The following is a 26,841-nucleotide window of genomic DNA, read 5'->3' as shown; positions in this document are numbered from 1 at the left end:
TGAGTTCTTTTTTTTTGAGTTCTTTTTTTTGAGTTCTTTTTTTTGAGTTCTTTTTTTTTGTTATTGTAAGAATCCATTCTAAATTTGGAGGTAGAGCTCGCTTCAACCATAGCATTATCTGTCGCACTCTTAGGTGTATTTTCTTCATCTGATGATTCACTAAAATTTCGGCGGCGTTTGGCTCTATTAATTTGAGCAATTCTTTCGAAAACGTCCTTGGGCTGTGGCAGCGGCAATCTTAAAAGAATTTTGCCCTGCAAATTACTTGTTTGATCTTGGCTGTTTATAACAGCATTGTCAAGATCTTTAACTTGATGTTTATTGACATTAGTAGAGCTTCCAGATGCCTCATAAGTTTTATTGAAAGCGGTGGTCTTTAATCGAAGAAAGATCTTGTTAGATTGGGTTGACTCAACCCCATCATTAGTCAATTCAATTGTGTCTGTTGTCACCATCCGAGACTTTCCCTTGTCTTTTTTTTTTTCTTTTATGTACTTTATTTCGTTTTTCTTTTGACATTTTATTAAAATTACTAAGGGCCCTCACAAGCAACAAAATTATTTTTTTAAAGATCCCGATTTAGGACTTTATTATTATTTCTTTTTTTTTATTTTTTTTTGTGAAAGGTTACAATTTTGCCAAATAGATGAATAAAAAATTAAATGGATATATCTAGGCGATTAACAATAACATCGAATTTTCTCCAGTGCCAAAATTTTCGGAATATCCCAATAAAGGATTAAAATCCAACGACCCCAGAATCCTTCTATCAGATGAAAAATCAGCCAAATTGGGCTACTGAACTCACCAACGTTTTTGTTTTTTTTTTTTGATAAAAGAGTTGTGTTTGTGATCCTCTTCATTTTTCTTTACCAATTCTTAACTATCCAATTTTATTTAACAAAATGCCTTTCCAAAAGTACACTACCATCGTCATATGGAATTCAGCAAGCACCAACGTTTTGATCGAGTTGTTTTCCGATTACGTTGTAAACGTGGGTGTTATTCGCTCACCTCAAGAAAAGCTGAATTTGAACAAGGCAACGGAAGATGCTTTTAATGCCAGTGACGCTATCAACGGTAGAAGGGACTTTGCAGCGATGAATAACAAGTGGATTCGCCTCTGTGATACATTCAGAACCAGACGAGACGATGCTAATTCTACTGGTAGTGCACCTCTTCAACACTGGGAGTTTCACGATCTGATGGAACAGGCAACATCGAGAATGCAGTAAAACTGTAGTGGAGACTTTGTTGTCGGTAAAGTGTAGAAATGTCTGATTCCATAATCATATTCATATCATCATCAAGTCCAAATAAAATTTATTGCGATTCAGCAACTACTGTAACAATTTGAGATAGGTTCATTTTGTTTTCTCTAGAAATAAAAAGTATATCGAAACAATACAGTCCTTGAAAAATAATAACAGATAGGTTAGCATTTTGAGTGAACGTTATATTTTAATCGTTCAAAAAGGGTCATTAAAAAGCAATGTCATGGATTTTGGAAAAAGCTTTCTTTTGGAAGTCTGAAGTAACCTTTCACAAAAAAAAAAAAAAAAAAAAAAAAAATAATAATAAAGTCCTTAATCGGGATCTTTAAAAAAATAATTTTTTTGCTTGTGAGGGCCCTAAGGCTTACAACTACGTATTTTATACTCCGTCTAATAAACCAAAAAGAAGTAATAAGAAATGAGTCTCTATTAATCCTTTATTAAAGTTATGGAGAGAAAGTCATCGCAAAAGGGAGGACGCTTTCTATATCAAACATCTGGGAGATTGAATCTGGTTAGGAATAGGCAGTGGCTTGTTTCTATCTTCTGAAACATGGCAATTAGAATTACATGGTCTTAAGTCAATCAATACTTTCTTATCTTGATTGGCCCAAATTATTAAGTGAAAAATTCTCATTAGCTGACACTTCAGTAACAGATTAATGAGAATCAAAAACAACCAATAATGACATAATTCCCAATATATAATCTGTAATAAGATTATATTGGTAATATGAGAGTTCCACTCGAATATTATAATTTAACCACATTGAAGGTCATTCTATACTGTCGTATTTGACGCCTAAATAAATCGAATACAATTACTATTTAATCTGTCTTGAGTTATAATATACTTCATATATTATAGCAGACACAGTGCCAGTTCTCATAATCTTCTAACTGGAAATCATATTCTACATTGGACCCTGGTTGGCTGATTTACTGCGGTTCCTTCTAGCACCTACGATGAGTAATCAAGTAATCCAATCATCGCACATATTGCTAAATGGATAAATGATTTCTCTGCTGGAAATTCCGGACATACTACCATAGGCTTACATAACTATAATTTATAAGCTATGTTTCATGTCGTTACTGATTTATATTTCAAATCCAACAATTCCCAGTCTCTGGAAATGTTTATTCGATCTACGCAGAAATTAATTGAAATAATAATTTAATATAAAAGGACCTCTATTTTTATCATGACAAACTCTCCAACTTATAATAAAGGATTAAAGAGTCTCATTTCTTTACTTGTTTATTTTTATCTTTTATTTTATTACCCTTTTATACTCAAATTATCACATATACGATATTTATTGGAGGAAATACGACACATATGGGAAATATCAATGGTGTTTCTGTTTTTGGTGCTCTCTATACAGTGTGTAACGAATATGAAGAAATTCGGGCCCAAGCTTTAGTTCCGACTAAAGCTCATAGTCATCTTCAACCTGTCTACGATAAATTGATTGAAAGCTACAATATCTATGGTTGCAATCTCCCGAAGTTTGTATTCACTGATAATGTTACTGCAGATCAAAAATTTCTCGAGTCTGTGATCCCAACATTGAAAGAAAATGTTTCACACTATTCAAAAAAAATTGATCGAAAGGGCAAGGTAAAAGAAATTGTTGATGCAAGCACTTCTAATGAAAACCAGCATCAAGACAACGCAGACATTTTAAATGAAACTGATCAAATGGTGCAAACTGATCTGGCTCTTCCGATGTATACCCTTCCTTTAGATGTCAAAGTCTGTGTTTTAGATAATTTGACAGCTATTAATTCAGTACTCAATGATCTGATTAAGATATCTGAAGATCGTGGCCCATTATGCGTTGGATTCGATTGTGAATGGTACTTCAACCGGTCTCCAATTTCAATTGGTAAAGTGGCTCTGGTTCAAACTGCCCCCGAAAATAACGTCTGGCTTATAAGATTGAACAAGTTTAACGAAAACAATTTTCCAAAGGCATTGAAGATCTTTTTAGTTGTTGATAAAATAATTAATATTGGCCGGGTAGTTGGTGGAGATATGAGAAACTTGGAGCGAGACTTCAAGCTGAGCGTGGGTCATGGGAAGTTAGAATTGGTGACTTATTGTAAGAACAAAGGTGCAATTGAAAAAGCAAACGTTGGGCAGGATTTTATTTGTTCCGCCGTTTTTAAAAAGAAATTACCCAAAGATAGCAATTCACCAAGACTTAGTGATTGGTGCTCCACCAGTCTGTCAGAAAATCAAATCAACTATGCCGCATGCGATGCCTATGTATCATTGGAAATATTCAATTTTTTAGAACATGTTACTCCAATTGGTACTCAAATTTTTGAAAATCCTAACCCAAATATCTTTGTATCTGTTCATGTCAAAGGAAGCAAACCAGCTTGTGCTTTTGGTTACACTACGGTGCCTACTGATACAATGCATAGTATGAAGAACAAAGCGATAATTAAGATGACAAAAAATGCTATTCCTGGTACCACGATGATTGACTCTTCCGACAACACCAACAACAAATCCCTGAGTGATTTTGGTGACACACCTTTTGAAGTTGTAACTGATTTAAATCATTACCAGCTTTTTATTGCTAGTGAAGATTGTTTTGAAAATACAACTAATCATGCAAATCGCCCTGAAGAAACTTTGGATACCAGCTTAAACAACTCTGATGCTCAAAACATTTTACCTTCAAGAGTACCTAAAGATGTTTTCCATCTCATGGATATGATTCCGATTCAAAAAACGCTTGGATTTTCCAAAGAATTCTCAAGAACGTTTAGAGATGTCTTGTTTGTAAATGACCCGGAAGAAGAAAGACTTGTGACGGAATACTTAAAGATTAGAAACATATCTTTAGAAAACATGATGGTGCAAAATTCCGACTGGGTGCTCAAGAGAGTAAGACGATATGTCCCCAGTCCATCCAAGCTATACCCTGTCGTGAAAAAAAATTTTGAGGTGTATGGAAATGCCATTTGTTCTGTCTCTGGAAACAAGCTTTTTGACAAAAAGGCTTGGAAGGTGTCAAACATGGTACTTGAAGCCATTTGACTTGGGCATGTCTCGGATCCTCCTGGTGTCACTTGGTACTATCAAATGAGCAAAGATCAGAATGGTCTTCAAGTGTACAGATGCGTGAGAGGCACGAATTCTGCTGAAAGAGGTGTCCATCAGAATATCATCCGAAAATTCCCGTCTTTCAATGCCAGTTCCGCTCTTACCAACTGTGTCTTAGCAGATTACCGTCTCCGTCACAACATAACAGTAAGCTGCTATAAAAATAATTAAAAGTACTTGTACTTCATCTAATGTGACCTTAATTTTTAATATAGGTTGGGTCAAAAAACAGATACGGGGTCATTCACAAGACCCATTTCTCGCCTTGGATCAACCAAGCCATTAATTTTCTCAGGGCTGAAACGAAACAAAATGTATTGCAGCCCTATAGTGATCCAAGTGGAAATACACTCTTTCTTGCGGCATCTCCAGAAACGTTCGGTATTTGTCGTATGCCAGAACAGCTTATTGACACATATCATATGCAACGTAATACTACAAACTATGATAATGGTAACTGCTATAAGAAATTCGAAAGTATGACCGTCAAAAGCAAGCTAGTTCGATGTGTCAGTCCAACTGTACAAGTTACAAACAGAAACAAGTCCGTTTTTGGTGGTTTGCAACATCTGTATCTCTCTTATATGCAAGGAACAAAGATAGCTGTTACTTTAGTTCATACTGAAGAAGAAATGGAGTTGTAGTTGTTATTACGAAGAAATAATTCTTCGCTTGCAAATCAAGTGTTCTCTGAAAAACCATGGCAAGATTTCACCATCTTATGGTCTCAGCAGTGTAATGATGGCAAGAAAAAAACCATTTTTTTACAAAACACCAGAAAATCTACGTCATTACTTTAATCAAAGAGAGGATCAAAGCAGATATCTCAACTCAGTAATTTTAAACAAAGAAAGAGTTGACTCTGCTTCTACGTTGATTAAAGAATTATACGAAAAAAGACCACTTGAAGAAGCTAATTGTTTTCTCCTATTACCAGGACAAACAATCATGCCAAATATTCAAAACTCAAAAGAAATACATCAACAAGATAAGGCTTCGTTGACATCCAAACCTCTTCCTAAAATTATGCCATCTCAATACATCTATGCACAAAACTCCAATATGCCTCTCAATTTTAACTATTCTATGCAACCAAATGACATGTCTCCATCTCGCCTACCTCAAAATCTTATGCCTCAAAACCTTATGTCTCAAAATCCTATGCCTCATAACCATATGCCTCATAACCATATGCCAAAAAACCCTATGCCTCAAAACCTTATGAATCTACCTTTAAGCCCATCACATAGAACGTCACGAACGCATCGACTCCTTTATTCCAATACACCACGACCCACTGTAATGTGTGAATCAAACCCAAAGCGAAAAAAAACAAGAACATGTGCCATACAGTAGCAGTATCTGCCCCGGAAGCTCTAAAAGAAAATATTGTACATATAAGCCTCAATAAAGAATCTAATTCATCTCTTAAATTCAATTATTTGTCGACGATCCGACTTTTAAATTTTTCTAGGAGGGCCTACCGGCCCTCTCATCAACATTTTAATTAATTTTTTTCCAACTACAGACATGGTCACAGAGCCTAAATTTTCATCAATTTTTACACTATTAGTGAAAACGCTTTCACTAATCTGTCTTTGAAATAAGCCAATTGTAACTGTTAATATTACATTATTTTAGCAATGATTTTTGCATTATTATGAGTCTATGATTTCATTATTTTAGTTGCCTTTTCTTATTTTTATCATAAATAAACTTAAAACATGTCTGAACAAAGCATAGAAGCTAACAATTCCGGCTACAGCAGTAGCAACAGTGACAAAGACAACAATATAAACAGCAATAATGATAGCAACAATGACAGCAACATCAAATTTACTCAAGAAAGTAAATTAACTGGGTCGAAGTCTACTGAGAAACGTGGTCAATGGTCAGAAAGTAGAAAATTGGCAGCCGTTGAGGCCAGCATATCTCATCGTCTTTTTGACAAGAAAAAAAACAATGTAACAGTAGCATGGGATTTAGTTATCCAAGAAGTCAACAAGGTAGACCCTCGTTTGAGGTCTCTTGGTTTGACTTCATTAAGAAACTATTTGAAGAAAGCAAGAAAAGAAAAATGCGGATCGACTTGCCAGTGGTACAAATGATTCTGAAACGACTCTCGAGAATCGACTGAGCTCAATGGATGATGAGGTAATTAATTTAAAAATCTGATATACTACAAGGTTTTAATAATTTCCATCGATTAAACTTAAGATGACTGAAGTCGAGACGATCAAGGATGTAGAAGATGCTCAGGCCAGCTCTGCCCGCATAAAAAAAAGAGAAACCCAGGCAGGGTTATGCTCTCAATCTTTAAAAGAAGTGAACAAAAAAAGAAAGGCAACTCAACGTGAAATTAAAGGCAAACAGTCACAGATATTTCAGCAGCCAGAGGCAAGAGAAGAGATGTATGTGATCGAAGACGATAACAACACGATGGAACGTCCCACACAACAAAGACATTTTGATATAAAGCGTGCAGTAGAGGAAGCACGAAAGAATGAGTATGCTTTTGCTTTGGCTAAATCGGAAAAGCAGATACAATACCAGCGTGCTTTTTTGAACGATGTTAAAAGTTTAATCAACAAAGGCAAAGAGGAGACAATTGCGGCTGTAGAGGCAAGCCAAAAGAAATTTGCAGATGACATCAAGATAAATCAAAAGATCTTTGAAGATAACTTGTTGGACTCTGTAAATAAAGCAATATCGTCTCAAGCCAACGTTCAGCAACATCCTCTGCGGGTTGTCTATCATTACCCCCAAAAGCCACATTAACAAATACGTCAAAAAATGTATCAATTTAAACAAAACGACTCAAAATAAATTTATTAAATATTAGTTATACTGTCGGTATATTGTTGTAACGTAGGAGGTGATAGTCTAAAGTAAAAGCTGGTTTGATTTCCATTACTAACACAGGTATGTATATTTTTCAAAAGGGTTGAAACAACATAGAACATTCCAACGCGACTTAGAAATACCTTTTGTCCTGGTCTATATCTGACGAAAGCAAACAGAGTTGCGACATGCCCAAACTCCCACTCCGCACAATCCCTGACTGTCGACATCATTTCGTTTGTTGTTCGTTGATTATCTGTTAGAGCCAAACCAGTCAAAAACGGTCTAATAAGGCAAGATGATGGCCGATATGCGGGATCACCATACAGAGCGTAGAATTTATCGCCAATATCTTCACAGTCCAAGATTTCATCCAATTCGCTAATGATATCTGAGCTATCCAACAAGTTCATGTCATGAATTGCCCCAGCAAAAGGTCCCCATAAGCTAACAGTGATACCGTCAGGAATTACAACTGCTTGGTATTTCAACCCGTGCTCTCTCACATGACCGTTATATACACTACCTTGATTTGCACCAGGTCTACACACAGCATTCAAAGTTCCATCTATAAATCCAACGACCTCAGTATAAGGCGAGCCTTTTTGGATGATAGCTTAGCTGAATCGTCTCAAGTTGTAAGGTCGCAAATGATTTCTTGCACGACGTATACCTTCGTTGTACTTCGAATACAATAATACAATCATTTCGTTGAATATCGTACAAATAGTCGAATAGCTTATACCAAAAAGGAGTTCAAGATCAATCAATCGAGACGGATAGGCAAGTCTACAAAGCATGATAGCAAATGCCTCGATGGTAGCCCAATAAAATTGTTGGGATGTATTTGCATGACAGGTAATCCTCTCAGTAAGATGCATGCTGGTCACTACAGATTGTATTTGCTAATACGTAAATCTAAATAGATGGATACTCATCTCGTCAGTGAAGGACTGGATATCTAGACATTGACCATCATTGTACATCGTGGATGGCATATCTTTTTCGAAATCGTCCTCATATTCGTCTTCGAATTCTTCAAGGGACTGTTGCTCTACTTCACGTAGCCGGTTGTAGGCACTGGTTAATTATTTCTCCACATGTTAATGATATATTCAGACATTTTTTTGTATTGTTTTAAAGATTATTTGAGAAGAAAAAAGAGTAATGCCATGAGTTCATGTTATCATTAGATTTAAGTCGCAGATTCATAAATGTCTGACGTTATTGGATTATATGTTACGCTTTATTAGGAAAGTGCAAATCTACGATGACACCAATATTTATTACCAAAAATCAAAGTGTAAAAATTAGTGAAAATCTAGTCCCCTAAAGTCTCTAATATATAAATAAAAGATTCATATGAGTTGATAAAGAACTACCTGCTAGATATTTGATGTTTGATTTCTGATAATTTCAACTGCATCATGAGGGGCGCTCAAGTGATTTTTAGATTTCAATTTTTTTCTTTAAACGAATAAAAGTTAGCAAAAAAACTTGTAACTTGAGTCTAATTTTTTTAACTTTCAAGGTAGAATACAATTGGAGGAGGACTTAAAAATGATGTAATATGGTCCTGAGGTACAAATGATGATATGAAGTATGAAAAACCAAACTAACAAAGACCTTATGTCATTTCAGAGACACTTTTTGCTATCCGTTATAACAGTAGCTCTTATATAAATAAATCAGAGGTTTTTTTTTATTCTCTCCATCTTCAATATCCAAATAATTTATTAAGTATGCAACAAACACCAATTAACATTCGAGCTCGTCCTGACGATAATGAAGAACAATGCTCATCTCCAACACCTGATCCACAGGGCAGCACCTCTGCTACTACTCAAGTTATTAGGGCCGAAAAGCAAAACCCTACCAGCTGGATTCATGATTACGACATGGATGGAAAATGTTCTAAGAACATTATTGTTGAATTGATGTTGGAAGGGAAAAATTGGGAGCTGTACACTGGAAGTAGAAACCAAAAACCAGGAGAAACCAAATCTCAAACAATTTTAGCAAACGAGCTACGCCAGGTCCTCACCAACAAAGGACATATCGACAGAAACGAAAAGAGTATCAAGGAGACAATCAGGTACTTTAAAACAACATTTAAGGCAACGTACGATACAATCCATTCAACTGGTAATGTTTGTGATCCTGCGACTTATGGCAACATCACTGTTAGAAGTATGAAAACTAAATAATAAGTTACGACATTCTGTTTACCACGTTTACCTTATTACCAAACTTACAGAGAAAACCATTAAACTGTTCAAATGGTACTACGATCTGCTCCCTTTGTTTGGATTGAGCCGACTTGTTACCGGTATTGGACATCAATCAAGTGCAAATCCAGTATTGGAGACCAACGCCAATCGTGCTATTGTTCGATCAATGAGCCCTTGTAGCAACGATTTTGATGCGGACGAAGATGATGTTTTTCCTGTGTCCGAACATGACTCTGAACCTGCGTCTGCGTCTGTGTCCGCACCTGTGTCTGCACCTTCAGGTACTCAGGCCTCTCCACCCGTCCTATTGAAAAGAAAAAATAGAATCAAAAAAGGAACATCACAGACGTACTCTCTGATTACTATGACGAACAATCAAAGTCTACAGCAGAATATGTCATATTCATTAAAAAACAAAAGACCATCATGAACAGGATATGAGATTAAAACGATTTGATTATATCCTTAAGTTGAAAGATGAAATTCGCCGTGAAGAAATCAAAATGATGATAGCCGATCCTAAAAAATATGATTTTATTCAAGATTAATAAACACATTTAATGGCTATAATCATTGTTACTTAATATTGTTTTTCGGTTAATTTCTTTTGGAATTTATATCATCATTTTCCATTGATTGATTTTCTGTGTCTCTTGAACTTCTTAGTGGATAACTTTCTTGGTACTCTTCAAAATCAATTGGATCATACAAAAGAAAGTTATGCAATACACAACAGGCTCGAATCCAATTTTCTTCTTCTATCAATGATTCATCTGTATTGATTGTAATTCTAAGATCTTGCAAACTTTGGAATTTTCCTATTAGGATTCCATTGCAGTGCTTAATTGCAACGCGAGTATAAGCTACCTCTAGATTAAATTTTTCGATTTCCTCTTTTGTGGCCTGAGTCGAACCAGTTTTGTGACCAGGAATGACAGTCGAAGAGACCCTGTATGCACTGTCGGCCAAGATATATTCACCGGGAGAGAAATAGTTATCAGGGAATTCCGCCAATTCCTAATTTTGATAAACGCTATTATCATGAATAGCACCAGGTATTCCAGTAACATAGAAACGGATCCTTCGTTTATGATCACAAACAAGCATAGTGGAAATACCGTAGGCACAATTATACGACCAGAATTCATTTTTTTGGATGGTAGGGCTACGCTCCAGCTTAATAAATGTACCATCCACAAATCTAACACAAGAACGGAAGGAGCTATTCTCGCTGATCTTCTCTGATATAATACATCGTTCATTTCTGTCTGGCCAGTGCAGAAATTTTTTTCTTACGCTAGAGTGCATCTTCATTGTAATGTGCCAAAAAGAAATCTGTGACATTTTTTAGCATTCATCTCCGACTAGTAGAAGTAATATAAAAGGAAATTTATTCATTGCCAGATTTTTTTATGAAGACAATTTTTAGAAAGGTACAAAAATAAAATAAACTTCTAAATTCACATTTCTATTTGTCATAAAGCTCCCGTGAAGTAATACGCTCAAAAACAGGAACCCTTTTGATGCGTTTGTAATTTTAAAGAACGTTCCATCTAATATTCACCACGGGAAAAAATAAGTAATGAAATTAATAAATAAGTGATTTCGAGTGACTTTGAGTGTTTATTTGGGTGTTTTTCGCCATCACTTTAAATAAAGGTGACAAATAAGTGTTAAAATAAGTGTTACTTTCTACCACTCAGAATGAAGGTGTTAAAAGGTGTTAAAATAAGTGTTAAATTTCGTCACTTTTGGTAAAGGTGACTAATAAGTGTTAAAATAAGTGTTAATTGTTATCACTTGAGAGAAATGTGTTAAAACGTAATTAAATAGGTGGTGAATTTGGTCACTTTTGTATAAGGTGACAAATGAGTGTTAAAATAAGAGCTTGTTTTCATCACTTGCGTTTGAGGTGTTCAAGGGTGTTCCAACAAGTGTTAACATTTGCAATATTTTTTTATTATTATTTAGTAAGTCTGATATATGAGTGTTACGTTTTTTTTAAAAAACTAAAACGGCGTATTGCTTATACACACATCTTTTTTAAATGACATAGATGGCCAAACAAGGTAGTGCTTATTTTCTTCTATTGGTGAAGGTATTGTTGTTATGGGACTGATGATATTATTGGTGTTGATCAGAACTCTCATATGATCCCTTTCTGCAGCAAGTGGCGTGCTGTTGGAACTAGTAGTATAAAATAAAACAGTATTCCCGTCAACAGTTGACTCAATATTGGAACATATTCTAGCCCAAGCAAAAACATCATTGTTCAACATGTTCGCAGCTGGTAACGGCTTTGCTACAAACATGAACTCAGCTGAACGACATAGTATTTCTTCGCAGTTCCACCGAAATTACTAATGGGTAAGCGTGCGAGGAACATGCTGGGATTTTTTTTTTACTGTGGATGCACAAAACTGCTTGCACCCTCTTCCCGTCATTGTGATTCTTTGAACAACTCGGATTTCCTCGCATTGAACTTGTAGTTCAATTTGTTCAAGGAAGTTGGCACCAAGGTGCCTGGATTCAGCAATACGCCGATGCTCCGAGTTAGCTTTGCCTATAATGATTCCAGTAAGCGATGTTTTGGAGCAAGCTGGTGTTTTTCTGGACAAAAAACTTGCTCTGCCAAAGTACGAATGATTTGGTATGCATTCTCCGCTGGTTTGGAGAATGACCTTATCTTCTACTTAACTATACCAATCATGCGTTCCAAAGGTCGACAACTGAACGAGCGCATAGGACCAAGATCCTCAATCACATATGGTATATGTGATAGATAATGCTGGCTAATTGTTACTGCGTTTGGTGTCATATTGTCTGTGTTTCCGACAAAATCCATCCATATCTGCAGCTTACTGAATACCGTCAAACATTAAAAAAATTAGGTTTAAGTCTTTTTAAACCTTTATCTAATTGTAACTAACCTTTTGAGTTCGCTGATATCTGTTTGACTGATTTTATATTGCAAAGCAATTGAACAAGCACTGGACAAATTTTTAAGAGCACTAACAGTATCTCTGCATCGATTTTCAATCTCCAAATTATGTTGCTCATAACTGTCACCAATCAACGATTGAGTTCTGCGCAAGCTACTACCAGGAGTATTCAGATACCTCTTATTATCATTAGCCTATATATTTATCATATCACAAACAATGGTAGGAACCAGAAACAAAATAAACATTTCCCAGTCAACTGCACGTCCATACCCACCACGAGTGTTCAAATCTATGTGACCAATATTCCCTTTAGCGATTTTTGTTTTACTGGCGTAATTCAATTACATACTTAAAAATTGTCGTGATCGAGGCTATATACTTAATATATGACTCTATCTACACTTCTTAAATCTTCCATTTCATAATCCTAAATATAATTCTTATTGATACTGTTATATTAAATACTGATCATTTACTTTATGTACAGGCTTGATCTCATATCATCCTTCATACAAGTATAAGACATACATTTAAATAATAACATTGATATGAACACATATGAAGGTTACATCAGCCCCATTGAGGTGCCACAGCTATCTGAATTAAGAACTACATTTTCCCCTGAATATTGTGCTACAAGATATACACAGTTTAAGAATGAATGTTATTGTTATTGTTATCGACATCTCATTATGGCCTTTCTATATGGGATCATTACATCCGAGTATTATCTGGATGAATCTACCCACGACCGTCATCAGCCCATCTGTGATCAATGTCTGAAATAATGTGTATATAAAGACCCCCTTTTATTTGTTTAATAAAGCCTTAGTTAATTTTGGCAAGTTTGATAATTTTCTTGTTTTTATTTTATAAATCTACACCGATTTCCACAAAAATGCCCCTTCAAAAATGTTCGTTCTGCAAGTTGTGCCTAAACTTTCCATGGCCACTCCAAGCGTTTTTCTATGACATTTTGCCAAAAGAAATCGGTTATTGTTACCATATTTTCTATCGTCATCAGAAATAAGTTTCCAAATTTGCTTAGATACGTTATGCCCAATCAAATGAAGCTCATCAAGGCCATCGAATATTGCCGCAAACGAGGTAAATCCGGTCAGAGAAGTAACCTTCGTGAGCCCTTTGTTTTCAAACTGATGTTATCAAATAAAATTAAATATTATTCATAGTGGCCGAATACTAGTATTGTCGTCGCATTTACCCCAGATACCCGCTCGTCTACTGATTTAAAACTTTTATTGCCTCAAATTACTGCATTGTCCGAATTTTTATGACTAAAGTACATCCCTTTACCATCATTACTACTGCCCATAATATCACATATTCTACAACCATATTTGCTTGTATGACCAGTGTGAAACAAAGTATCTGCCATGGCAGGAATATCGCCGAGAAACAGACGAGTATACCCCTTGATGTGATGGTTTTGGTTGTCGTGAGCCTTGACAATCACACCAGCAGACTCCATTTTAATTAACTTCATTAATAAAGGATATAAGAAGCTATAGATATCTTTTGGTGTTTTGGGTCCTTTGATGATGCAGACAACAAAATGATTTTCTTTTTTTGCTCTGTAATAGACAATGACAATTAGTATTTTTGATGGCATTATTTTAATCTTTAAAATACCTTTAATCGAGACTTAAGTTCATGTCCACAGCTTTGACAATGGTGAGACTCTGTTTTCGTCTTTGGCCACGAACAAATCCATCTATATACAACGCCAGGGCGATGTCATACTGGTTTTGGAAGCAATTTTTTCTTAAAAGCTCTTGGTACTTTTTGCCGTCAAAAAAGTCTTCTATTACAATATCGTCGCTTGTTTGGACCTTCTCTGATCTTTGCAACAATAATCTCATGCTTTTATCAGAGACAAAATATGAAGCAATGAAATCGGAAATGTCCAGAAGCTTTTGTTTTTGACGAGCTTCTAACACGCCGTTGTCGTTTAGTTGAAACCTGGGTTCCTCACAGTGAGAACACATTTCTTGATCCTCGGCGATGAACATTTGGCACCCATTCACACACATGTCGTAAACTTCTTCTTTCAGCTGTACGGTTTCACTGATTTGTTTTTTATTTAAATAAGTGGACTTTAATTTTTCTGCCACGTCTAATTTACAGAAGAATTAGTTATCATGTAATGATGTAGTGAATACGCATAAAAAGGCTTACTCTGGTTAGGATGAGTATTATTGTAGTTTTCATTGATCCATCTGATGATCTCTTCTTTCCGAAATCTTTTCAGATTCCACTTTTCCATCAATGCGTGAAATTCAAAACTTTTTTTATCATCCAATGTTTCCAAATTGCAATCACGAATTGCAGATAGCTCCTCGGGATCACCTTTGACTGCCATTTCAGAGTACTTTATTAACTGATTCTTGGCATAATTTGAGTCTTGAATATCAGCATCACTTTCAATATCACTTTCACTATCAGTCATGTATCTACTGTATTCTGGATCTAAAATAGTACTACGTTCGAGAATGATATCGGAGTTGCTTCCACTATCACTTTCATATAAATTTTCAAATTCAGTTGCAGCGTTGATATCCATATAAGCAATACCAAATGCGGGAACGGGATCAAAATTGTCATCGTCAGTCATACCATATTCAAGATCAGGAATATTGGCAGGTTCTTCTACGGGCAAACCATTGACGCATGACTCAGCAGTGCTGTCATTTGTTATATTTAGTCGTCGTCTAATGATATTAACCTTCATTTTGATTTCCAAATCCATATTTTTGTGCTTTCTTTTATGAGATTCTATATCGCGAGTACGAACGTATGGTCTGTTTGGGCAAGTATCGCAACGCATATTTTTCGTTAATAGATAATTAAAAGTGAAAGAAGAGGGATTCCAAATATTGCGGCACTCGTGATTTAAAATAGGGTTTCCCATCATAAATCATGATTTCACGTAACATATTTTTCTAAATAGAGCAAACATAAGCCATCCAAAAGAATAACAATAACAATAACAATGAAATTCCAAAATAGACGTGAGGGTTTTTTTTTCTTTCTTCTACTTTAAATAAAATACCAACTAAAAATTTCCATCAATATGTCTAGACAACCTACATGGGTAAATATTGTGCTTGAAAGAATAGAGAAGTTGGAAGGAACTATCACCGCAGAGCAAAATTCAGCTATAAAAAGTCTTAATGAAAGATTGGATCGATTAGAAACTATTTTGGGTAAAATAGCTACTACAAGTCCCCAAAACGTTTTTCCAAATAGCGGTCAAGATCAAATGCAAGTCGATTATGAAGAGATTGACTTGATCAAAAAGCCAGAAACTGTTCATGCTATTGATATCATTAACATACTAAAGAATAACGATAGCGGAATTTTTCTGTTGAATTCTTTTGGCCAGCCCGAAACAGCAGAAGGTATGTATCGTCTGCTAAGCAAGGATATTAACTCCATTTGCAATTCTGTCCTGAGGTCAAGCATGGATGAATATGTACCTTGGAAAACGTTATCTGGTGTTATCAAGAAGGAGTTAATATCAAGAGCCTCCAGGGAAGCTCATCTTTTAAACATTGTAGACATTGTCAATTGTTGTAAAGATAACTGGGCCATTTACTTCATGTTACAGAGCTGCTGGTCAAACAAGGCTCCCTCAAAAATGAACAAAAACCGTAAGAGACGGCACTCGGCTTCTAACCAATAATGTAATGTAAGGCTTACTATATACCCATTTTGATAGTATTATTAACATGTCATATTTTCTAATGATAGTGAACGATTCTTGCTGTTACATAGCTGTATCGACAGCAGCACTTTCCCACAAGTTCCAAATAATGTTTTTTATAACTGTAAAAGTGTTCATTCTAAAGTGATCTTTAGGTAGTTTTAAAGTGAAATCTAAAGTGATATAAAGGTAGATCTAAAGTGATATAAAGGTGGATCTAAAGTGATATTAAAGTGGATCTAAAGTGATATTAAAGTGGATCTAAAGTGATTTTAAGGTGAATCTAAAGTGATTTTAAGGTGGATCTAAGGTGATATTAAGGTGGATCTAAGGTGATATTAAGGTGGATCTAAGGTGATATTAAGGTGTGCGCTGTATAGGTGACAATGAGTTGTATTAAAGTGATATTAGGGTGTGTAAGGGTGTTCTCAAGCAAATTATTTAAAATTTTAAAATAAATCCTTTAATTAAAATCAAAAGTCACAAAAAAACACAACTCCAATTTGGGAAAATGATAAACTGTCATTTGTACATGGCACAGAGGCCAATGTTATTTTATTTCTTTCTTGTATTCTTATCAAAATAAAAATACTTTACATTTGCCTCTACCTATTTTAAAAATGAACAAAAATAATGCTTCTTACCCTATTGATGGTCAGCCTGAGAGCAGCCAGAATGGAATCGTAATGAAAGAAAAGAATTCCCACACAAAATGAGTGATGTGATTTTAGTACTTTTTCGAGTTAAAATGATATTTTAATGTCAGAAAACATTTTTTAAAATTTGACCCCTCCATAGTGGTGGGGTCAAATATTTTTAATTAAAATCAGGATTTTAAAATTTTAAATAATTTGCTTGAGAACACCCTAAAATAGGTGGCTTTAAGTTATATTAAAGTGATATTGAAGTGATTTTAACCATTGTTTAAGCGGGGGAAATCACTCAAAAAATTGGCGCAAAACACTTTCTTTAGGTGTTTAAATAAGTGTTAAAATGATCACTCGAATCACACCTATAAACACTTGGATTTTCCCGTGGTGTTAATAATTCGTACATTTTTGCAACACAAAATTAAGACCCCGCTGAAAAATATTATTTACGAGGGTTCAGGGGCTTGCCAGTCACTCAGGAACAATGACCGGTAGATTGTCATTTAGTTTACAAAAGTTGATTTTAATTGCGTATAAAAAATATTTATTAGATATAATTTTGTTACAGAGCGGAAGAGCTTACCCATCCCCCCACGAAAATGAAACTTTGTATAAGCATTGAGTGAATAGACATATTGGTTTAGGTAGTAAAATTTGGAACTGACATGAAATGTGTAGAATGATGTTAACTATGGTACGTTTATGAATGGGATTTGGGTATAATAAACAAAACACTACTGAATATGTTGTTAACAATATCCTGAATTACTTATCCGCACCTGACTCCCTTTAAATTTTATATTTTATCCATAATGATCATCTTTAATCCCAATATTATATATAAATCAAATAAAAAGCTATATGTATTATCTTTGAATGCGTATCAGACGCTGGCTTTGTTTGCGAAGCGCGCGAAATGCCAGCTAGTAATAAACACGAAAATGGAAAAAAAATTTAATTGGTAATTTCATTAACACATAGAAAAAAATGACATATTTTTTAGACTGTAAAAAGTAAAGGATAATGGAATAAGTAATAGTCAGTTATACGGCTACGAGAAAAATCATAATTCATCCGCGAAGCTTCTTGCAGAAAAGCGATTCTCGTGGTCTTCAAAAGTTGCAAGAAACCAAGAGCGGCAACGTTGTCCGTAATGACAGCAGAATTCAATTTATCCATCCATTCATCAGCTTCAGGAAAAGTCTTAGATTGGAGATCGATTGGAGGTTCAAGAGCACTTCTTCCCAAGTAGAATATGCCCTTTTCTGTGCCATAACCGCCTAAAAAACGCATACCTTGTCGTGGGAGGCCAGTAACATACGATCTACTCATTGTCGTGATCGAGGCTATATACTTAATATATGACTCTATCTACACTTCTTAAATCTTCCATTTGATAATCCTAAATATAATTCTTATTGATACTGATCATTTACTTTATGTACAAGGCTTGATCTCATATCATCCTTCATACAAGTATAAGACATACATTTAAATAATAACAATAATATGAAACATATGAAGGTTACATCAGCCACATTGAGGTACCACAGCTATCTGGATTAAGAACTACATTTTCCCCTGAATATTGTGCTACAAGATATACACAGTTTAAGAATGAATGTTATTGTTTTTGTTATTGACATCTTATTATGGCCTTTCTATATGGGATCATTACATCCGAGTATTATCTGGATAAATCTACCCACTACCGTCATCAGCCCATCTGTGATCAATGTCTGAAATAATGTGTATATAAAGACCCCCTTTTATTTGTTTAATAAACCCTTAGTTAATTTTTGCAGGTTTGATAATTTTCTTGTTTTTATTTATAAATCTACACCGATTTCTACGCTCATACAGTCAGCATTCCATCTACCAAGTTGCTTGATCATAAATGATCAACACCACCAATATCGCACATACGAGCACCTGCACCACGAGCCATATGGGTAATTTTAGATGAAGCAATGTTACAAGCCTTGAGGGCCTTTTCCATTGCTTTGTGGTGGGTGGAGTAGGACCATTGCTTCGTGCATTCAGCACTCGCTTGCAAAAACTTGGTGAAATACCAGTTTTCGGATCTGGGAAATCTGGAAATAGCTTACAATCCACATGAAACATTGAAAAAAAATACATAGCAGTTGCCATGAATGGACAATTTCAAATATCTACATTTCTAATACATGCACCAATATCTAATCAACCAGAATTGTTGGTCTTGTCATTTCTCATCACCAGAACCAACGCAGGACAGAAGCACGTAGGGCCTTCTTCTTCTAAATTGGCAACTTAGAAATCATGAAGCTTGGCACCTCTGGCTGACTCACCACGAAAAAGACAGAAATGTGACAAAATAAATGCAGTACGGTTACGAAGATTATGGAACGTATTTAACCAATGTAATAGTATGAAAGGCTGTCAGTTGCATCAACGATAGTTTAACCATCGACCAAGGTATTTGATTAACAATTTTTACAGCTACCTCTGCCAGCATTTTCTTCCCTCAATCTACACATCTTACGAATAGCATTACGAGCTGATCTTGGATCAGGATGGCCTTTTTTTTTCTGGTGTACTTGAGTTTGATAGTAGTAGGTGTGTCATGAACTTACTCGCCCTGTTTATTGTCTGCATAACTTAACCATGATCCCAAACCCCTTTTGAAACCTTGTTCTAGAAATTAAAACCAGTATCTCTTGTCCGCTAACAAACTCCCTGTAAAATCTTGTACCAAAAATCATATCAGTATATCTTGCCCGCCACCGAACTCCTTGTAAAACATATCTTTAATCTGCCTCTCAATATTACTCCCGCTTCCTGTCTGACTCAACTTTAGTAAACCTTTTCCCGATCATGTTTTACTTTTATTCCTAATCGATTTATCCCGCACGTGTCAAACCATCATATTATTCAATGTCAACTAAATCCAGCCAGTTACTACTCGTCACATCTCAATTACTCATTATATTTGTTCCGTAAAGTCTCTTGTTAATCTATAATTTAAACTCATCGTAGTTTTTCCCATGTATAAGAAATAGTATCGATAGATGTTAGTTATTTATTAGAAAACCGTTATTCTGGATCTTAGTCCTAACTCCTCCCCCTCTTAATAAATAAACATATCTTATTTTAACCAATCGCCCCCCTCGTGTTGCCAAGTAGTTTATGTGTCTTGTTCCTGTTCCGTCCTAACAAGGTGATAGTAGCAATATATTGGTAAATAGTTGCCATTTGAATTACTTTGTCCTCTTGACTTCTGCGTCTTCTTTGTGATGTTCTGAGATAATAGAATTAGATAAAAAACAGAAAAAAAAGAATTAAAAAATTGAGTCTCTGTTAATCTCTTATTAAAGTTATGGAGAGAAGGTCATCGCAAAAGGGAGGATGTTTTTTATATCAAAATATCTGGTAAAGAATAATTAGTGGCCTGTCTCTATCTTCTCAAACATGACAATTAGAATTATATGTTCTCAAGTCAATCAATATTTTATCATATTGATTGGTCCGAATTATCCAGTCAAAAATTCTCATATGCTGATACTTCAATAACAGATTAAGGAGAGTCATAATAAACAATAATAATATATTTCCAATATATAATCTGTAACAAGATTATACTGGTAATATGAGAGTATCACTCGAATATTATAATTTAACCATATTGTTGTGTTTTGAGGTAAGTAAAATTATAAGGCAGTATATAAGTAATTTGAGACTGTTTATAAGATTGTCTTTATTATGAAATAAAATGAACAAGTATTTATATAAAAAAGACTATCTGCTGTACCACTATCTTTAGTGTATCTTTGAAGTTGTTATCATTTTCCCAGTGTGTATCCTGTTACCTTTAACTGCTTATTTTGTAAATATGTTACACTTGGAATTACTGTCATCTTAGACACATTGTACTTCCATATCTTTAGTAAGCCTTTGTCACTGTGTTCTTGTAACCTTGTGATATGATAGTACTAACTATCTATATTGGGTAATTGATTCCTTAATCATTCTTAATGTATTGATGTCATAGATATAGGTTTATTTAATGTAGCAACAATATAGCAGATCACCACACATATTGAAAGTCATTCTATACGATCTTTATTGGAGGAAATACGATATGCTTGGACGGTTTCTAACCTAAAATTTTAAACGTTCTAATTTTTTTTTTTGTATAAATTAGAAACAATTGACAAACCATAGTTTTGAGGAACAAATAAAACTCGGGACCTGTGACTGTAAAATCTTCTTTAATAAAGATATGTCTATAGGCATCCTTACACCATACTTGGAACTCTTTGACTTTAGGGTTGTAAGCTTTCTTGGAAGTTTCAGGAGAGTTCATCTCGCACTCCAGAATTGTTTCTTGCATCTTAATCATTTCCATGCTCTGATCTTTAAATGAGGACTCGGTAATAACAACATCATGAATATACTTGGGATCGTTTACGGGTACAAGATCGGACATAATAAGGATTAGTAAAAATTGTATTTCGTGAGAAAGTAATCAAAGCAATCAAAAATTGTAGTTGTTTTTACAGCATAAAAAACTACCCGCCGGTTAAATTAGGAAAGCGCGGATTGATTTTATCCAGTAAAGCATTTGGATATATCGGAAGTATGATAGGGAAATAAAAACAAATCATGGTTATGGAACATTAGAAAATATACTATGCAGGTGAACTTTAATCATACTCATATTTTTTATCCCCTCAGATATTATATAAGCTTCTGTCGAAAACGTTTCTATGGACAGCATATTCTGTTTTATTTTCCCACCTCCAGGCAAAACAAACAGAAATTTTTTTTCTGTGTCGAAACGATTTTTTGTATCGCTGATAATAAATAATTAGACAGAAGATAAAATAATTCTTATCTGAATTAAAACCATCTTCTGATATCCTAACTACATACTTTGTATCATGAAATAATTACGTCGTATTTGTGTACGATTCACTTAAGAATAAATACGAAAGTTGTTTAAATAACTAAATTATGAACTATTAACAATCTTCAATGTTGCGTACCAGCATACACATGTATATTGCTTTTGTTAATGGCAATTTTTTGTAAAATTAATAGAATAAAATAAAGATAAAAGTTCTTTAAAACTGAGTACCAGATTGTGTAGTTGTCAGCTGAAGAAAAGATAAAATATATTTATATAGGGGTTAATTTATACAACAAAATGAAATAAGAATGGTATTTCAAGGAGTATAGTCAAATACAAAATGGAATGGCTAAAATCCTGATTTACAGAATAAATACAAAATTTTAAAGACTTAAAATATTAAGAATTTTTCAGATTTAAGTAAATGACAAACTAATTGTTGTGTTATAAATTTTTTGGAAACGTTTTATAGAAAACTTTCAAAAGGCAGCCAAAAAAAAAGTAAACCAAAAAGGACAAAAAGTGCCGTTCAACATATTTTCCGGCGGAAAATAAGTAAACCATTACAGAACGGAACACAAAGGAAAAAGGGGATATAGGTAAGAAGAGAATAAAGGAAAGTGAATAGAAAGATCTAAATGGTTTTTTTAAAAAAACAAATCGGCCAATTATCTATTACATTGAGAAAGTTGAGGGATTAGCGATTCTAGTAATGTTTGGCTCCTAGTTTAGATTTCAAAAAAAGCTTTAAGTTTACTGACATAAGAACGACCTGACTGGCGATAATTTTTGAATTGAGTATGTATAATGTGGAGTAGGGATACATTTTTTGAAATGGTTGGTTAGGGAGCGATCGATTTGATCCAGTATGTTATGTAGCAAAAGTAGGTTTAAATATGGATAGTTTTGCAGAAAAAAGCTATAAAAAAACAACAGGATGAATTAGAATTGTTGTCAGAGTTTATTGATGTTAAAGTTAACTAAAAATTTAAGAGGAGTATAAATAAACAGTATCTATAATAAGTGAAATGAACGAGGCTGAGAATACTGCTCTTAACAATAAGAGTATGCTTGTCGTATTTGGTTACGATTCACTTAAGAATAATTAAGCAAATCGTTTAAATAAATAAACTATGAAATTAAAACAACCTTTGATGTTGAATATCAGCATACGCTTGTATACTGCTATACAACTTCTCCTACTTCGAGTAGATACTTCTATATTAAAGATTGTACGATTGGCCTAAATATGATATACGAATTACAGTTGGATACAGAATGCTATGTAGCAAAAGTAGGCTTAAAGAGGATAGTTTTGCAGAAAAAAACAATAGGATCAATTAGAATTCTTGTCATAGTTTATTGATGTTAAAGTTAACTAAAGATTTAAGAAGAGGAAAAATAAAGAGTATTTATAATAAATGGAATGGACGAGGCTGAGGATACTACTCTTAACAATATGAGTATGCTATCAATAACAATATTTATATTGGACAATTAGTGCTACGCATAGTCAATAGAGAAATAATAACAATAACATGTCTTAAGTTTGGACATTGGTGTTAAGATACCGTGACACTTTAAAATAGTGACCGGCTTTAGCGAATTCCTTTTTTATGCCTGATCGTGATTTAGCTATCATTTATCAGTGATGATGAGATATGAATTTATTATATGTACAATCTATATGTTGGATTTAGCACATGCTATACCACTGAGTTACGATATCACCGATCGAGAAGAGACGCTTCTCCGATCAAATCAAGAAATATAAGAAAGAGAAACTTAGTATTAATAGTTCTCTCAATGGATTAGCTACCCAGAGAGAGAATAGAACAGCTATTTATATAAATGGTTCATTTACTTATATATTGATAAACACAACTTATACGACTGTAAGTGTATAAAAGAAGTAGTGCATGGAATATTTGGATGCCTATTTTCTACAACTAAATATACAAACATCGATAAGCTGTTCTATATTTAGGATCACATATTTACCCACGTCTTAGATAAAAATAATCAACAGAATGGATAAATGATCAGACATAACTACATGTTCTACCACAGCCAATTAAACACAAGAACCTTATGCATCTTTTAAATAGCCACCGTTACACAATATCTTACTATAATTCTGTATTTTAAACAGAACCATAAGAGTGTCCCAGATCGGTTGATTCAGGGCGACGTTATTTGAAATCAATTCTAACGAGTAGAATTCATTTAATGTAAGGTAGGAAACTGAGTATAGATTTATTACAAGACCAGAAAGGTTGACTTAACACAACTACCAGGGGAAGTTGATCAATATAAAAAGGATCAATTATTTCATCGCAGCAGAGCTCTTGGAGTCTATTTTTACCTCGAATAAAGATATACTTTTTTCTCATTACTTTTTCGTTGTAATATTTTTGTAAAATACCACATATACAATAAATTGGGCTCTTTATATACATATTCAGGGCTGGCTGAATATCAATCATTAAAGTGAAACCTGTCAAATATACAATAGGCGTATTGTCAATTAAAGATCGAGCATCTCATGGTACCTTCGAGAATCTTGTTATTGACGAGCGATCATATCATTGGATTGTATTATCTGGAATAAATGTCTGACTATTGTTTTCTATATGTTGATGAGTAATCAATGCGTAGTAAATAGAGTGTAATAGCATGTATTTGATTTAAAGAGTAATGCAATAATGATTTATAGAAAGGTTATCATATAAGAAAGAAAGAATTGATGATAGAGTTATATCTGTATATAAGCTCGATCACAACAGATTGGTCATACGCTCATGAGCTCACTCCAGGCCAAATTCGCTACGCTGCGTTAGACGCATGGGTTTCTTTGGAAATATATGATATTCTAAAAAATACAAACGAGGAGATTCTTGGTGACCCGGTAGCTGACCAGTATGTCTATTTATGGTCCTCATTTGGCGTAGCCGCATATGCAATTGTCAACTCATCAGAAACGATTTCAAACAAAGCTATAGTTGAAGTTTCTATTATCTTTATTGTTACGAGATCGCGGCCCCAGCCCACTTCGGTAATTTTTTGACCTTCGCTTCGCTACGGTAAAAATAACCTACGTTCCTGCTGGGGGCGATCTCGCGCCTGCAGCGGGCCACCGACGCCACTCAATGCTTATAAATGGGATAAAAATAGATTTTATTGATAATGATTATTTTATGTTTAATTTTGTGTTCGAGTTAAAACTTCGTTAAATACAACGTTGTCTGTGAGTGTTGATAATGGCGGCTCTTTCAGTAAGATTATCTTGAGGTTAGCAGGGTCACGAACCCGAGATAAAGCAACATAAAGTTGACCGTGCGTGAAAACGGGTTTAATAAGGCAGATTGCAGCGAAAGAAAGAGTTTGGCCTTGCGATTTGTTGATAGTCATTCCAAATGCAGGTTGCACAGGAAATTGACGTCGACGGAGGGTAAATGGTAAGTTAGCATTATCTGAAGATATTAATATGATTCTGGGAATCAAAACAATCAGACCTGCTCTATCACCAACAGCAATTTCAGCTTCTATTATATTTCTTGTGAAGTTTCTACAGATTAACCTTGTACCATTGCAAAGACCTTCAGCAGGGTTGATGTTTCTTAAACACATGATTGGCTGGAATCTTTTAAGAACCAACTTATGAGGTGGCATTCCTGAAGGTTTTACAGCATTCAACGATTCGACAGGGAAATTGGTTGCGCTTGAATTTTGTGTCTCTTCAATCGAGTCATCTGATAAATATACCATGGATATACCTGGTAATTTTTCTGTCGCCAACTCATTGATTTCATCAACTGTAGAATTATGCGCCGCAAGAATAGCTTTACTAACAATGAATTCTCTGTTCTTGTAACAGTCTCCAGCTGAAAGTGAGTCACCAAAAACGTCATTTACAACATCTTCGATCGACTCTGCGTACGTTACAATTGAGGCTGGTATGGATACATACTGATCATAAACTTGACAACGACCTTCACCTACTTCTAAAAGATAATCTTGGAAAGGGGTACCATTGTCAAGAATCGAATCTCCAGTGAGCCTCATATTCCGCTTGAGCCGCAAAACTCGACAGTCTCTAAAAAGAACAGAGTTTATGACACATGCATCAATTACGTCCGAGCGTGAACCAAACTTAATGATTGGGAGTGTCTGTCTGAAATCACCACCAAGAACAACAACCTTACCACCAAAAGGAAGCTGGAAGTTTCCCGTAATCTCTTGCAGGAGACGACTGACACATTCAAATGTCATTTTGTTCATCATCGGAGCTTCGTCCCAAATAATCAACTTAGAGTCACTAATTACTTGAGCACTAATGTCTTGTAACTTGATGTTACATACAGAAGATTCGTCGATATCAATTGGAATTTGAAAAAGTGAATGTGCCGTTCGACCACCAGGAAGCAGGGTGGCAGCAATTCCGGAAGATGCACACGCAAGAGCAATTTCACCATTTGATCGTACCTTTGCAAGTAAGGCATTGTATAAAAACGTTTTTCCTGTACCACCTGGACCATCAATGAAGAAAAAAGAACTTCTAAAGGGGGCTGGGGTTGTATCAGGGTTATCATAGATGGCCGAAACAATCTCGTCGTATATGACGCGTTGCTCAGCGTTTAAACTTCCACCCTCGTCGCCTTCATAAACAGCCACGTTGACTAACAAATCATCAGCATCATATTGTCCAATTTCATGGTCATAAAAGCTTTGAGTTCTTGCCATATACGCATTGTAGGATGATGGATCGGGCTGAGGTAACTCTGGAAAATTTGCGATATCTTTTTGATTTTTCAACAACCTATGAGCAATATCCACAATTGTCTGATTTAAAATAATTTTGTAATCCCGTTCACTTAAGTCCAATGGATAACCTTGCAAATCAAGACCTCTGCCAGGAAGACCTTGACGATAGGTATATTCAAAATCAGCTGATAGTTTATCCTTATGATTATCCCAAATCTCTTTGTAATTTGGAACAAAGTTGAATATTAAAAGGATTGCAAATAATTCTCTGATTTTCACTGAACTATTGCACAACATAAACGCCTCTGTCATTGCTCTATCCCATTCTTTACCATCTTCTAACAAATTGAGTGCTTGGGCAGCTTCTCGAAAGGTTGGCCATGTTCTGGTACCTGTG

At 34.8% G+C, this 26,841-nt stretch overlaps 4 protein-coding genes across 4 annotated transcripts; 2 read left to right on the top strand and 2 right to left on the bottom strand.

The window, feature by feature from the left end:
• Positions 1 to 537: 537 nt before the first annotated feature.
• EV154DRAFT_556980 (uncharacterized protein) lies at positions 538 to 1,631 on the top strand. The gene has a single exon (XM_051605394.1). It carries the CDS (start codon positions 906 to 908, stop codon positions 1,233 to 1,235), a length of 330 nt encoding a protein of 109 aa, XP_051450600.1. The 5' UTR covers positions 538 to 905; the 3' UTR covers positions 1,236 to 1,631.
• A 3,189-nt stretch (positions 1,632 to 4,820) lies between these two features.
• Positions 4,821 to 5,754, top strand: EV154DRAFT_488328 (uncharacterized protein; the record flags this gene model as incomplete). The annotated part of the gene is made up of 2 exons (XM_051599094.1): positions 4,821 to 4,919; positions 5,014 to 5,754. The coding sequence occupies 2 exons, from the start codon at positions 4,821 to 4,823 to the stop codon at positions 5,752 to 5,754; spliced, it is 840 nt and encodes a 279-aa protein (XP_051450599.1).
• Positions 5,755 to 17,788: 12,034 nt separating this feature from the next.
• On the bottom strand, positions 17,789 to 18,215 carry EV154DRAFT_582761 (uncharacterized protein; the record flags this gene model as incomplete). The annotated part of the gene is made up of 1 exon (XM_051606681.1): positions 17,789 to 18,215. Exon 1 carries the CDS (start codon positions 18,119 to 18,121, stop codon positions 17,789 to 17,791), a length of 333 nt encoding a protein of 110 aa, XP_051450598.1. The 5' UTR covers positions 18,122 to 18,215.
• A 2,642-nt stretch (positions 18,216 to 20,857) lies between these two features.
• Positions 20,858 to 21,728, bottom strand: EV154DRAFT_532015 (uncharacterized protein). Its single transcript, XM_051603866.1, has one exon. The coding sequence runs from the start codon at positions 21,255 to 21,257 to the stop codon at positions 20,925 to 20,927; it is 333 nt and encodes a 110-aa protein (XP_051450597.1). The 5' UTR covers positions 21,258 to 21,728; the 3' UTR covers positions 20,858 to 20,924.
• Between the last annotated feature and the right edge of the window lie 5,113 nt (positions 21,729 to 26,841).

Source organism: Mucor mucedo (genome assembly GCF_025094135.1).
Source record: "Mucor mucedo strain NRRL 3635 chromosome Unknown EV154scaffold_239, whole genome shotgun sequence".
NCBI lineage: Eukaryota > Fungi > Mucoromycota > Mucoromycetes > Mucorales > Mucoraceae > Mucor > Mucor mucedo.
Note: the sequence above shows the minus strand (reverse complement) of the source record. Positions and strands in the feature narration are given on the sequence as shown.